We start from the raw sequence: 14834 nt of genomic DNA, 5'->3' as shown, positions 1-14834 counted from the left end.
ATCAATTCTCAAAAGGCTTGAATGACCTTGGGAAGATCCACTCACTTTGGCCTCTCACCACCACGTTTTCAAAAGGAAATCTTGGTGTGTGTCACTTTTAAAAGCTCATACAATGTGAAGATGTGTGTTGGAATTCAATCCATCGCATTGTAGCTTGTCAACATTTCAAATGTTTGCCTTGGAGGAATTCCAGGAGCATGATAACTGTTGAGTTGTTGATACTGGGAGCAAAGATTGCCAAAAACATCATTTTTGAATTGTACTCATTAGTTGATCATTTGTTTGTCAGCATTAACTGGTGTGTGAAAACTTCATTACCTATCTATTACGAGTCTTTGCCTTATTTCCTAAATGACAAATGTTAGCCATTTAGGATGTAGATGTGTTGAATAATTTAAATGAGTCATTTCCTTAGTGCCACTTTCGAGTTCATGCATGTCAGAGAATATCCGCTTTACATTCATGTGCCTGAAAAATGTAAGCTAAATCATGATCTCATTTACCAGTTCTACTAATTTTGTATTATAGTCTTTGAACATAATACACTGAATTTTTAAAACCTACATTTCAATTTATTTTCCCATTGTTCAACTGCAGCCAAGACTGCCATGAGGATATGAAATGTGTTAACTGAAGACAATGCCGATGATGGATGTAATGAGTTTTATGGAGACAGAGAGCAAAGATATAGAGAAAGAGAAGTGTCAGGGCCTGGCTGTTGGTTTTCTTTTGTTTCTTCCCTCCATCAGACTTGGTAGTTTTGTAGCTCCTTGTTCAGTGCAAGTTAAACTGCTAACCAAGGCATTCATTGGCCTGAGGTTTTGCAAGGGATCTCTGTGGGGCTCAGCAAATTGCATGGCGGATTTTTCCCCTTCTGCCTTGTTTGAGCTTTTTGACAGGTTGGCTTCTGGCTATGCTGTCTAATTCCTCCTGCACAGTACGGAGTTGTCTTTGGCACGTACCCCTCTTCCATAGCTATTTTACCTTACTCTAGTGCCACAAACAGGTTGGTGGGGGTCAAGAATTGGGACCAGTGATCTCTTTTAATTTGGGTTTTTTTTTTGCTGGGGGTGTGGGGGGAGGTTATATGGTATTTGTTAAACACTTACTGTGTGTCAGGCACTGTGCTAATTGCTGGGGTAGATACAAGCTAATCAGGTTAGACAAAGTACATTTCCTACATGGTGCTCACTGTCTTATACCCCATTTTACAGATGTCTCAGAGAAGTGAAGTGACTTGTACAAAGTCACACAGCAGACAAGTAACTATCAGAATCAGAACCCATGTTCTTAATAATAATAATAATTGTGGTATTTGTTAAGTGCTTATTTTGTGCCAAGCACTTTACTAAGTACCGGGGTGGGTACAAGCAAATCGAGTTGGACACAGTCCCTGTCCCACATGGGGATCATAGTCTGAATCCCCATTTTACAGATGAAGTAACAGGCACATAGCTGTGAAGTGACTTGTCCAAGGTCACACAGCAGGCAAGTGGCAGAGGCTGTTGCTCTACCCACCAAGCCACACTCCTTCATTTGCTTGGTTAGAAGTCAGAATAACAATTTTTTCTTCAACTTTTTTCTAAAATCTTAGTTGTCTTAAAATCTTTATTTTGGAATACTGCAACTTCACAGCAGTAGATAAGCTTTAATGGAATACTTGAACAGTTGGGTTCCCAAAAATGAAAGCTCAAATTTGCTTAACTTTATTATTAATATGATTTGTATTGTAATTGAACACTTGATCATTCAAAGTCCAAATGTCCATTTCAACTTTTTTAAAGAAAATCTAATGACCCACGTGTTTAATCAGGTTTTTGTATTTGCTGTCGGTAATTCTGTGTAGATAAATTGTTTGTGGTCAAATGATCTTTCTAGATTGGAAGTAGAACTGTGTCCTCTGTTAAATTCTTCCAAATGTAGCATAGGATTAACAATGTTTAGTAAGTAATTCAATAACTTTTTTTTTTAACAGATTCAGAACATGAACAACATAATCACTTTTCCTTTGGACAGTCTGCTGAAAGGAGACCTGAAAGGTGTAAAAGGGGTAAGAGCTTTAATTTTTATCTTTCATTAATTTTGTTCTTCATGATTTCTCATTTAGGAATAGGCAAAATATTCATTTGTATTTTTAGTTGGGGGGAGATGACCGACTGTCTTTTAGCTGTTCTGTAGTATCTGCTGTAAACAATCATTCCTGGCATTTTTAGCTTCAGACTGACAAATATAAACTGGAAATTAAAGTAGGGAAATTTTTTAGGAGAGATTGGGATCTTAAAATCAAATGGGAATTTACTTAGGTGCTCTTTGACTGACTGCACTGACAGATGCTTCAACAATATGCCTATACTGAGGCCCTTTCAAAAATCCTATGAGATATCATTAAGGTCCCAAAATGGTATATGATTTGGGTATTTTCAGGATGTGCCATGTTAATTTAAAATAATAACCATTGCATTGTTTACCCATAAGCTAATGTAAGAGAATTAAGCTTAATGTGATTATGATTGTTAAAGACAAATGATTTCACAGGTGATTAAACAAAAGAAACTTTAGACACAATAGAGAGAAAATATTGTGATTTCCTTTTAAGGCCTTGCTGGTGTTGTGTTTGAGCTAATGCACTGCATAGTCCTAGGGGACTCCATTCATCAATAATTGGGAAGAGGTTCAGCAAACCTGGAGTGTTTTGGACTGTGGTTGACCATCAGAATAGTATCCAAATACTGTAGAATGTGGTGTGATTGGTGGGGGCTGGATAAGGGGCAGGGATAATGTTGAATTTGCTGCCTGTGGGTAAAGAGCCCAGGAAAGCTCTATTTAGTTGCCATTGTTTTTACAAGATGTTCTTCCCCTTGACTCTGTTTATTGCCATTGTTCTTGTCTGTCCGTCTCCCCCGATTAGACTGTAAGCCTGTCAAACGGCAGGGACTGTCTCTATCTGTTGCCGACTTGTTCATTCCAAGCGCTTAGTACAGTGCTCTGCACATAGTAAGCGCTCAATAAATACTATTGAATGAATGAATGAATGAATGAATGAATGGAAGTCCTTTCCAGGCTGTCTGAGGAGCTGGAGTGGTAGGAAATCTGCCCTTGCCAGAGAGGGCCTGGGATCTACACCCCAAAGGCTTAGTCCTCTCTGGTAGCAGGGTAGCCCCTCCAGGGAAGTAGCTTCTGTTTTTCACCAGAAAATGACAAGTGGAATTGCCTCTTGATTTCAAACCTACTTGTTCTTCAGCCTCTTATACCAAATGCGTATCCTGCTAGCTGCCTCTGCCTGGGAAAATCAAACTCCGTATTAAAAAGCCACCTCTATCTTTTTCTGGATTTGTGATATGCATGCCTGTTTGTTATAGTCCTTGGAAGCAAGAATAACATTTGTCACAGTGTATAACATTTCATATGGTCTCCTTTGAGATGATAATAATAATAATAATGTTGGTATTTGTTAAGCGCTTACTATGTGCCGTGCACTGTTCTAAGCGCTGGGGTAGACACAGGGGAATCAGGTTGTCCCACGTGGGGCTCACAGTCTTAATCCCCATTTTACAGATGAGGTAACTGAGGCACAGAGAAGTGAAGTGACTTGCCCACAGTCACACAGCTGACAAGTGGCCGATCTGGGATTCGAACTCATGACCTCTGACTCCAAAGCCCGTGCTCTTTCCACTGAGCCACGCTGCTTCTCTAGCGAGATGCTGCTAGATGATGAAATAGCTAATCATTAGTTATGTTTAATATTTCTTTTTTTTTTTTTTAAGGATCTGAAAAAGCCCTTTGACAAAGCATGGAAGGACTATGAGACAAAAGTGTAAGTGTTTTCCTTCTTAAATTCAGCACACATAGTGAAACACTAAAACTGAATTTCTTTAAAGGATAGGGATCAGGGATTGATCTAGGGAAAACTTTGTCTAGAACCTATTCTTTTGTTTTCCATCCAGTTCGTAGTGATGCTAGATGCTTCAGTATTGTACTACTTATTTGTTAGAGATGCCCCTATTAATTAGACTTTTCTGTAACAGTTTCTCCTTCTGATGCCATGATATTTTTTATTGGCTACAATCAAATGTTTAATGCTTTATTGCCCTGAGGCTTAGAGTTATTTATGAAAATGTTTCAGTTTGTCGACAGCCAGCTGAGACTCAACTATCTTGCATATGTGGTCTCTTGGCTCTCAGAAAAAGAAGTAACCCACCAGAATGCCTATCCATTTTTGCCACTTTTTCATTCAAGAGTATTTATTGACATACTATATAATATTGACATATCTTTTAACAAAGATATACTGTGTATATGAGAGAGGAATATCAGAATGGCTGAGTGATTGATTCTTATTGGACAGGTAATCAATCAATCTTATTTATTGAAAGCTTACTGTGTGCAGAGCACTGTACTAAGCATTTGGGAGATCATAGTATAATACAGTTGGTGGACACATTCCCTGCCCACAGCGAGCTTCAGTCTGCAAGTAATTCAAGGTAATAATAATAATAATGATGCTGATGTATTAAGCGTTTACTATGTGTCAAGCACTGTTCTAAGTGCTGGGGGAGATAGAAGCTAATCAGATTGGACACAGTCCCTGTCCCACATGGGGCTCACAGCACTAATCCCCATTTTACAGGTGAGGCAACTGAGGCACAGGGAAGTCAAGAGAAGTAGCGTGGCTCAGTGGAAAGAGCATGGGCTTTGGAGTCAGAGGTCATTCATTCAATAGTATTTATTGAGCGCTTACTATGGGCAGAGCACTGTACTAAGCGCTTGGGATGAACAAGTCGGCAACAGATAGAGACAGTCCCTGCCGTTTGACGGGCTTACAGTCTAATCGGGGGAGATGGACAGACAAGAACTAAACGCTGTTTAGTGCCATTGTTCTTGTCTGTCCGTCTCCCCCGATTAGACTGTAAGCCCGTCAAACGGCAGGGACTGTCTCTATCTGTTGCCGACTTGTTCATCCCAAGCGCTTAGTACAGTGCTCTGCCCATAGTAAGCGCTCAATAAATACTATTGAATGAATGAATGAAAGAACAATGGCAATAAATAGAGTCAAGGGGAAGAACATCTCGAAAAACAATGGCAACTAAATAGAATCAAGGCGATGTACAATTCATTAACAAAATAAATAGGGTTATGAAAATATATACAGTTGAGCGGACGAGTACAGTGCTGTGGGGATGGGAAGGGAGAGGTGGAGGAGCAGAGGGAAAAGGGGAAAAAGAGGGTTTAGCTGCAGAGAGGTAAAGGGGGGGTGGCAGAGGGAGTTGAGGGAGAAGAGGAGCTCAGTCTGGGTCATGGGTTCGAATCCCAGCTCTGCCACTTGTCAGCTGTGTGACTGTGGGCAAGTCACTTAAATTCTCTGGGCCTCAGTTACCTCATCTGTAAAATGGAGATTAAGAGCGTGAGCCCCACGTGGGACAACCTGATTCCCTTGTGTCTACCCCAGCGCTTAGAACAGTGCTCTGCACATATTAAGCGCTTAACAAATACCAACATTATTATTAGAGAAGCAGCGTGGCTCAGTGGAAAGAGCATGGGCTTTGGAGTCAGAGGTCATGAGTTCGAATCCCAGCTCTGCCACTTGTCAGCTGTGTGACTGTGGGCAAGTCACTTAAATTCTCTGGGCCTCAGTTACCTCATCTGTAAAATGGGGATTAAGACTGTGAGCCCCATGTGGGACACCCTGATTCCCCTGTGTCTCCCCCAGTGCTTAGAACAGTGCTCTGCACATAGTAAGCGCTTAGCAAATACCAACATTATTATTATTATTAAGTGACTTGCCCAAGGTCACACAGCTGATAAGTGGTGGAGCTGGGATTAGAACCCAGGTCTTTGACACCCAGGCCCATGCTCTATCCACTAGGCCACGCAGCTTCTCAGTTCTAATACCAGCCCTGCCATCTGTAAAAGGAAGGCTAGCTGAGAGGTTTTTTGAAGAGTGATTGTAAAGAATTTAAAATATATAAAGCCATTACAAATATTTTCTATAAACATCCTTTTGCTCCTGTATTCAGTGATGAGGGTCAGGAAGAGAGGAGAGTGTCACAGATATATAACTGTAAATAGTAGGGTTTAAATGGGATTCTTCATTGGTCTGAGCCCCAGTATTTTTCTAAGGACTGCATTCATCTCTGTGAAGGGGTGTAAGATTCCCTTTGGTCATGCTATTAGGAAGGAGTAGATCCATAGATGACTGGGAGAAGTGAATAACCCCTCTGTGAGGAGTACTTAGTACACTACTTTGCACACAGTAAGCATTCCAGAAGTTCCATTGATTGATTGCTCCCTAGGCCCAGTCGACCCTGGCTTAATGTTGGGCAGGAGCTGCTTAGGGAATCAGGCTATCTCTGACTCCAGGAGGCTTGTTGATAGAATGATAATAATTGTGGTATTTGTTAAGCACTTACTATGTGCCAAGAACTGTGCTATGTGCTGGACTAGATGTAAGATAATCGGGTCAAATCCACAGTCTAAGGGTGATGGAGAACAGGTATTTAATACCTGTTTTATGTGAGGAAACTGTGACACAGAGATATTGTGATCCAGTGAAGGTCTCACACACACACACACACACACACACACACACACACACACACACACACACACCAGACAAGCGACAGACTAGGAAGCAAGGATTAGAACCCAAGCCTCCTGACTCCCAGTCCTGGGCTCTTTCCACTAGGTCACACTGCTTCTCATTATGTCTGTATAACATGACAATACACTTTCAGTACACCGTTATTTATATTACCTTGTCTGGGGGTGAACCAGAGCTGCAAAGATGCCTCTAGGAGCTCCATTATCCTGCTTCATTGAAAAATACAGCCACCATCTCCCTCCCTCCCCCATTAGCCTCAGTCTTTTGTTAGACAGTGTTACAGCGACAGTATATCTGCTTAAGGTTTCCTCAGACAGACCATGGAGCAGCAACATTCTTGTTCAAAGTTTTCCTCAAAGTACTTGCAAATAATCTAGCAGCAGCGATAATCTAGCAGCAACAATGTAGCAGCAGAGTTGTAGTTTGAACCTCAATAATATTGAAGTGTTCAGAGCTGCAGTTTATACCTCATTGTCAGAGCAGATAAAAGTTTCTTTCTCCACTGCCCGTCTTGGTTCTCCTTTGGAACTCAGACTGGCCTGTCCATACTTGGTATATCGTAAAGCAGCGCAAAGACCTATTTTCCATGAAATTCATGTTAAATTATAATTCAGCAGACTTTCACTACATCAGTCTGATCAGCACACCTATTCTTATGATTTTTTAAAAAATTAAGTCTATTATTTTTACCTTTTTTAAGTTTTTTTTAAGGTATTTGTTAAGCGCTTACTATGTGCCAGGCACTGTACTAAGTGCTAGGGCAAATACAAGCTCATCAGGTTGGACCAGGTCCATGTCCAACCTGGGGCTCAGTTTTAATCCCCATTTTCCAGATAAGGTCACTGAGGCCCAGAGAAGTTAAGTGACTTGCCCAAGGTCACACAGCAGACAAGTGGCAGATCTGGGGTTAGAACACAGGTGTTTCTGGCTCCCAGGCCTGTGCTCTGCCCACTAGGCCACTCTGCTTCTTTCAAACTAATATCACAGTTATTATTCCAACTCACCTGAGCATACACTCATCCATAAGAAGGCAGCCATACTTACTTAGAGGGGAAGCACACTACAATGATTATCCTTGGATTTCTGAATTTGAATTTAGGGTCCCCCAAAAGCAAATGATAATTTATCAGTGTCTCCTGACCCTGTCTTGGGACAACTGTTTTTCAAGCTGAAGCAGGATTGTGGAAAGAGATGGGGCGTGTAACATCCATTTGGGGTAAGAAGGAAATATAATGAAAATTCAGATCCCGTTAGCTTCCAATTCTGTGGAAAGTTTTGTGGCATAATGCTATAAATTCAACACTTACTTTAAAAAGCAGCAGAGATGAGACAGAGGCAAGGCAAGACCTGTGCAGTGCTTGTGCCCAGAGAGAGACTGAATGGAAAAAGATTTACAGTCAGAGGCAGGGAGAATGGGGAGGGTTCACAAAAAGCAAAAGAGAGAGGAAGAAGTGGGTGGGGGGAAAAATTCCCATTGGAGTTCTTAAACTTGTCAGCGCTAGACTTCCTCCAGCCAGGAGGGAGGGAGGGAAAAGGAGAGAGAGAAAGGATTGAGAGAGAGAAAGAGGGTGGCAGAGGGAATTGCCGCCCTCCTTCCCAGACCTGGTGTGTTTCTACACTTCTCACTTTTCCCACGTCCAGTTCCTTGGGCCCCCCACACCAAGTCCATCCTCACACTTGGAAGGAAAACTTGACACCTTTAAGATAGACTGGAAACTTCATTTGTTGCTGTTGTTTTTCCACACAGAACAAAAATAGAAAAGGAGAAGAAAGAACATGCCAAGCTCCATGGGATGATTCGGACTGAAATAAGTGGAGCTGAGATTGCTGAAGAAATGGAGAAGGAAAGAAGGTTCTTCCAGCTTCAGATGTGTGAGGTAAATGCTGAGAACTACCAGATTCTAGTACCGCAAGTGCCCAGGGAGAAAATCAAATCTGTTGTCATACCCATTACCGCTTTGAAGGTAAAATTAAATTTTTCAAAAGGAATATTCATTGTTCAAGGGGGTGTGTTCAGAGAAAACGCTAACTATTATTAGATCCAATTTCTCTGAAAGAAATATGTCCCATTAACCTTTTCAAAGGAACTTCAGTAGTCTGCAGGTTGTGACTAGATGGTCTGAAACAGGAGAGGAATTGAGGGAAACAGAAGTAACGTTCTCTGTGCTTTTAGTGTAAGCTTGAGACAGTGCAAGTTTTTAATATACATTTGCCCTCTTGTAATACTACCCAAGGTCAAGAAGGCACAACTGCTCTTCCCGAGGTTCATCATGCATCATTTATCATCCGTTGTCTTTCCACTGCCTGACCTGGCCTTAGGGGACCCCTACCAAAGCATCTTTCTTCTGCAAACTTAGAGACAAAACCAGAGAAATTTAAACCCATTAAGTCTTTTGCTATTGGCTTTTTTCTTTTTATAACATAAGGCAGTTCAATAAAATGTAGATTTATATATCTGTTCTCGTTTTTCCCTCTTTGCTCATCGTGATTTGAAAATTGACTTTTTTTAAGACAGCATATTTTCTATTTAAATTAATTGCTACATTTCTAATTACTAAGTATATGCATTACCTATGTATATGCAGAGTCCTGCAGTTACTCTCTGCTTTTCACCAGTGCTTTGTGGAAAATCCAAGCAGACAGCAAGCCAGGCTTCTGCCTTAATTTTACAAGTAATTAGCAAACCCAGCCTTGTGAAGAAAAGAGGTGTTGAGAGAAAACATCAAATAAACAAACACAAACAGATAAGCTAAGCAAAGACCTAGAGCATCTGACACTGACCTTTTTTTTTTCCAAACAGTGTAATAAGGCAGGGCCCATGAGGATGTAGCCATAATGTATTACTCCAAAACATGGATGTGTTGGAAATGACAGTATTATGGGGTACATTTTCCCATAGACTTATGTGCTATAAATTAGCATCCATTCCAAAACCTCTGGAAAAATAATATGAAATTCCTTTGCACATAATATTCTGTAATACTAACCATCACCAAACCATCATTTATTCTCCATTAAAGTAATAAAACACACAATATCACAGAATTAATATCACAGTGCTCTGCACATAGTAAGCACTGAATAAATACTATTGAATGAATGAGTGAACTAAATCAGGAGTCGTAATAGAATTATTAGACTTCACAGGTAGCAGCAGGAGCAGATGCTTCCTCTGCTGACTGTGGCAGTGGTTTTTCAACTTTAATAAAAAATGTGACCAATTTAAATTGAACATCAGCCTTCTTCTTTTCTTCATAAAGTACCTTGCAGCAGGCTAAGTGTGGCTTAGTGGAAAGAGCATGGGCTTGGAAGTCAGAGGACATGGGTTCTAATCCTGCCTCTGCCACTTGTCTGCTGTGTGACCTTGGTCAAGTCACTTACCTTCTCTGTGCCTCAGTTACCTTATCTGTAAAATGGGGATTAGGACTGTAAGCCCCACATGGGACAACCTGATTACCTTGCATCAACCCCAGCGCTTAGAATGGTGCTTGGCACATAGTAAGCACTAAACAAATTAATTAATAATAATTAATTATTATTACTAAACATCTCTGCACACCTTTGACCTCACAGTGCATGGCACCCAAGGTCCCCCCCCCCCAAGCATTATTCTACTGCTTTCGGGGTTTTCTTTAACAATCAATTATGAAAATTCATATGCTGTCTTGAAAATTGATGCAAGGCTTCTTTGTCTAAAAATCTTAGCTGGTGATGGAGCTGAAGTTCTCACCATAGTGTCCATATCATCTCCTTCTCAGCTGCTGGGAAGTGGGGGTGTTTCCGCTTCATCTGAAAGCAGCACAGAACGAGGGCAGGAGAGATGAGGTTGTGAAGATTTGCCAAAGTTTCCTGCCCTTTCTGACTGTCCCATCTAAGCTGCCTCCCTCTCATGGGACCCCAGCCGAAGTGGGAGAGCTGGGGGTCTTCAAGACTCTATTGAAAGAGGGGTGGAGGAGGAAAGATGGAGAGAGAAAGGGGTGCAAAGAGAGTTGAATTTCCTTTGGTGCTTGGGCATGATGTTGGGTGGGACTTTTGGATCCTGAGCTACATCAACAGGCAGGCATATATCTGGAGTTTATGTAATACGTTTGTTTGGTTCCAAGAGTACATCTGCACCTCTTTTCACCCCCTGGAGGCGGGATAGAGGGGAGGGGGAGGGATGTGTGTGTGTATGTGTGCGCGTGTGCATGCGTGTTTTTGTCATATATGTGGAGCTCATTATGGACAAGGAATGTCCCTGCTAATTCTTTTGTTCTCTCCCAAGCGCTTAGTACAGTGCTCTGGACATAGTAAGCACTCAGTAAACATGATTAATTGTCATCCACGCCTGGATGTATGGTATCTAATAGAATCTCTTATCGTAAACAACGGATGAGCCTCTTTCCAGTCATGAAGAAATCCAGAACCCGTGTGAAGGAATTGATTACAGTGCTAATGGTGTGCACAGTGCAGCCTGCTCTCACTCTTCACTGCCAGCTCACAGCCTAATTTGAACCATTGCTCGTAGGGTTTTTTAGCTGATCTGTGGCGAGCCCTGCCCCGAGACCCTCTCCATAGGTGGCCGGAGGCCAGATGGAAGGCTCCTCATGGGGTTGTTCCTCAGGCGCCACATCCATCGCACAATTAATATGGGATTGGGGTGCAGGGCCCAGCAGGTGACGGCTCCTCTGTTCTGAAAATGAAAAACTTCACACGGCTGGAGAGGAGACAGGACACTTGAGACTGATTTTCTTATTTTTATTGTAATCGATTGCTTTGCACAGGTTCAGTCCCAAGTTCTTCTTCAGAACCTAGACTTATCCATCATTTTCAGTGGGAGACCGCTTTCACAGTCGCCATCATCTAAACTCTCCCAAAGGGCCTGGTGCAGTGTACCGTTCATTCATTCATTCAGTCGTATTTATTGAGTGCTTACTGTGGGCAGAGCACCATACTAAGTGCTTGGTAAAATAAAATACAGTAATAATAATGTTGGTATTTGTTAAGCGCTTACTATGTGCCGAGCACTGTTCTAAGCGCTGGGGTAGACATAGGGGAAAGTAATAAAGACACAGTAATAAAGACAATCCCTGCCCTCAACGAGCTCACGGTCTCGGGTGGGGACATATATTGTGTTCACAGAAGGCATGCAGTAAATAAATGGATCCCTAATGCTGCATCTTTTTTAATGGTATTCTAAAAGCGTTTACTATGTGCCAGGCACTGTACCAAGTGCTGGGATACAGGATAATCAGGTCATTCACAGGGCTCAAAGTCTTAATCCCCATTTTACAGATGAGGAAACTGAGACACTGAGAAGTTAAGTGGCGTGCCCAGGGTCACGTAGCAGACAAGTTGCAGAGCGAGCTGGGTTTAGAACCCAGGTCCTCCGACTCCCAGGCCCGTGCTCTTTCCACTAAGCCACACTGCTTCCCATTGTGCATTGTGGTTTCCTCGCCTCCTTCTGACCCCACCACTTATGACCTTACCATCAGGCTGTGGGGCCGACCCCGGAGCCTGCTCTGACATAGAGAAGCAGCATGGCTCAGTGGAAAGAGCACGAGCTTTGGAGTCAGAGGTCATGAGTTCGAATCCCAGCTCTGCCACTTGTCAACTGTGTGACTGTGGGCAAGTCACTTCACTTCCCTGGGCCTCAGTTACCCCATCTGTAAAATGGGGATGAAGACTGTGAGCCCCATGAGGGACAGCCTGATCACCTTGTATCCCCCCCAGCGCTTAGAACAGTGCTCTGCACATAGTAAGCGCTTAACAAATACCAACAAATACCAACATCCCTTCCCTGTTTGGCCTCTTCCCTCCCCTGTGGGTGGCCCCGATCACGTTTCCGTGGTCGTGGTGGTCACAGGTAGGCTAACCAGTTTCGGTGGTGCTCTTGCTAGGTGGTGATTGACTGGGGGTGGAAGTGGGCGATGAGCTGGACAGCAAACAGGCCTAATGGCCCCGAATACTGAACGGGAGTGAGCGCGGCCTCTGGCTCAGCCCTGTGGTCCTAGGTCCGGTGGTCTGGGAGCCACGTTTGGGAGGCAACAGAAAGAGTTAGAGCCACCACCATGGCTCCATCTCTATCTCTGGCCCTTTTCTGGCTCCTCGTCCTTCCCAGAAAGCTGCCAGGATGAAGCTAATGGCTTTGCCCCGGTGATGCGTAGCCACTGATTCCGTGGGGGAGAAGGGGACAAATGCCCCCTTTGGGGCTACGCAAATTGCCCCTTTCTCCTCCACGGAGTCAGTGCCTACATAGCTTAGTTCCCTCTTTCACAGCAATTAAGTGCTGTAGTAATGTATTGTTTTGACAGTGGCTATAGGCTGCTGTTCTATAACTCAAGGTCACTGAGCATTCAATATCTCAAAATTAATGGAGCGTGGAATTCTTCAGTTATAATTACATTTTTGCGTTGAGATTTCATCTTGACCTACTTTTAAATCTCCAATATTGTTCTGTTTTGAACTGTTTGAAAATGGGGAGACAAACACCAAGGTTACATTCCTCAATGGAGTTTTCCAATAAACTCTTCAGACTTGGCACAATCTCATTTACTAATGACTGAGAGAGAGTCCAGGCATATTCAGTTTAAATTGCCCTTTTCCTGATTGATTTTTAAGCTGTCTGTCTCTTTTACTTCCAACATTTTTCTTCAAGGCCTGAAAATTGAGCTATTAATTGAATTTTACCCTTCAAGGGAACCTTTTCCCCTCCTTCCTAGGCCCCCTTCCCGCTTTCCTGAGTACTTGCCCCATGTTGCTGTGCTGCTGGCTGGGAACAGAAGCCTGTGGTCCCACACTCTGGAACCTAGTGGAACATGCCCTCACTGCACCTTTCCCTCCTCACTCATTCTGTGGCCTGTCCCAGGGTTACTTTGAATTACGTATCTGGAATTCATGGCCAGTGTGGAGACACTTCATACCATCTCTCTGTTCCGGGCTGCAGAGATGCTTATGCTCATTTCCTCCCTTCTCCTGCCCTCCTCTCCCCACCAGGGTCAGTTTAAGTGGGTTAAGGCGCTGATCAGGATAGGGGAGAATCAAGCTGAATAGTGTGTGTGTGTGCATATACATCATATAAATATATATACTATGTATATAATATATATGAACATATGTATATGTATGAAGCAGATTTTTAAAAATTTTTTCAAGAGTGAAGTATGAAACTTCAAGCAAATAGCTTTGCTTCACTCTAATCTGAATATAGTCATCCCTTGGGTATTCCTAGGGAATTTATTAATTGTAATAATTGTGGTATTTGTAAAGTGCTTACTATGTGTGGGAAGGTAGAAGTTAGTGAGGTTGGACACAGTCTCTGTTGGACATGAGGCTCACGGTGCCCCACGATTGAAGGGAAAGCATCTCACAAACCTGCAACCTTGGGGTCATTCTTGACTCCGCTCATTTACCCCACATATCCAATCCGTCACCAAAGCCTGCCGATCTCACCTTCACCACATCGCCAAGATCCGCCCTTTCCTCTCCGTACAAAACGCTACCACATTAGTACAGTCTGGATTGTACAAGCTGGATTACCACATCAGCTTCATTTCTGATCTCCCAACCTCCTGTCTCTCCCCATTTCAGTCCATACTTCACTCTGCTGCCCAGATTATCTTTCTACAGAACTGTTCTGGGCATGTCACTCCTCTCCTCAAAAATCTCCAGTGTTTCCCTATCAACCTCCATATCGAACAAAAACTCCTCAATATCAGCTTCAAAACTCTCCATCACCTTGCTTTGTTCTTGACTGTCCTGAAGTCCACCCCAGTCAACGTCCTACCTCTGTCCTGGAATGTCCTCACTCCTCAAATCCGCCAAACAATCGTACTTCCCCCTTCAAAGCCTTAGTGAAGCTGGCCTCCTCTAAGAGGCTTTACCAGATTAAGCCCCCCTTTTTCCTCAGCTCCCTCTCCCCTCCGTGTCACCCTGACTCGCTCCCTTTGCTCTACCCTCCCTCTCCCGCCCCACAGCACTTGTGTATATATGTACATATCTATAATTCTTTTTATTTCTCTTTATGCCTGTTTACTTGTTTTGGTGTGTATGCATCTATTATTCTATTTATTTGTATTTATGCCTGTTTACTTGTTTTGATGTCTGTCTCCCCCCTTCTAGACTGTAAGCCCAGTATGGGCAGGGATTGTCTCATTATTTCTGAATTATACTTTCCTAGGGCTTAGAACAGGGCTCTGCACACGTAAGTGCTCAATAAACATGATTGAATGAATGAATGAATATCACCACCTCCCAA

The 14834-nt window shown here is 42.8% G+C and overlaps 1 protein-coding gene across 7 annotated transcripts in view; it reads left to right on the top strand.

Annotated features, from left to right (window-relative positions):
• Positions 1–14834, top strand: part of ASAP2 (ArfGAP with SH3 domain, ankyrin repeat and PH domain 2) — a 163830-nt gene that overhangs the window by 65567 nt on the left and 83429 nt on the right. For all 7 annotated transcript variants that reach the window (XM_029051034.2, XM_029051036.2, XM_029051035.2 and 4 more), the window contains exons 4-6: positions 1976–2050; positions 3765–3814; positions 8346–8475. In XM_029051034.2, coding sequence (XP_028906867.1) covers positions 1976–2050; positions 3765–3814; positions 8346–8475 — 255 coding nt within the window. The remainder of the gene's footprint in view (positions 1–1975; positions 2051–3764; positions 3815–8345; positions 8476–14834) is intronic.

The sequence above is a fragment of the Ornithorhynchus anatinus genome, chromosome X1, assembly GCF_004115215.2.
Source record: "Ornithorhynchus anatinus isolate Pmale09 chromosome X1, mOrnAna1.pri.v4, whole genome shotgun sequence".
NCBI lineage: Eukaryota > Metazoa > Chordata > Mammalia > Monotremata > Ornithorhynchidae > Ornithorhynchus > Ornithorhynchus anatinus.
This window is presented reverse-complemented; position numbering and strand designations above follow the sequence as displayed.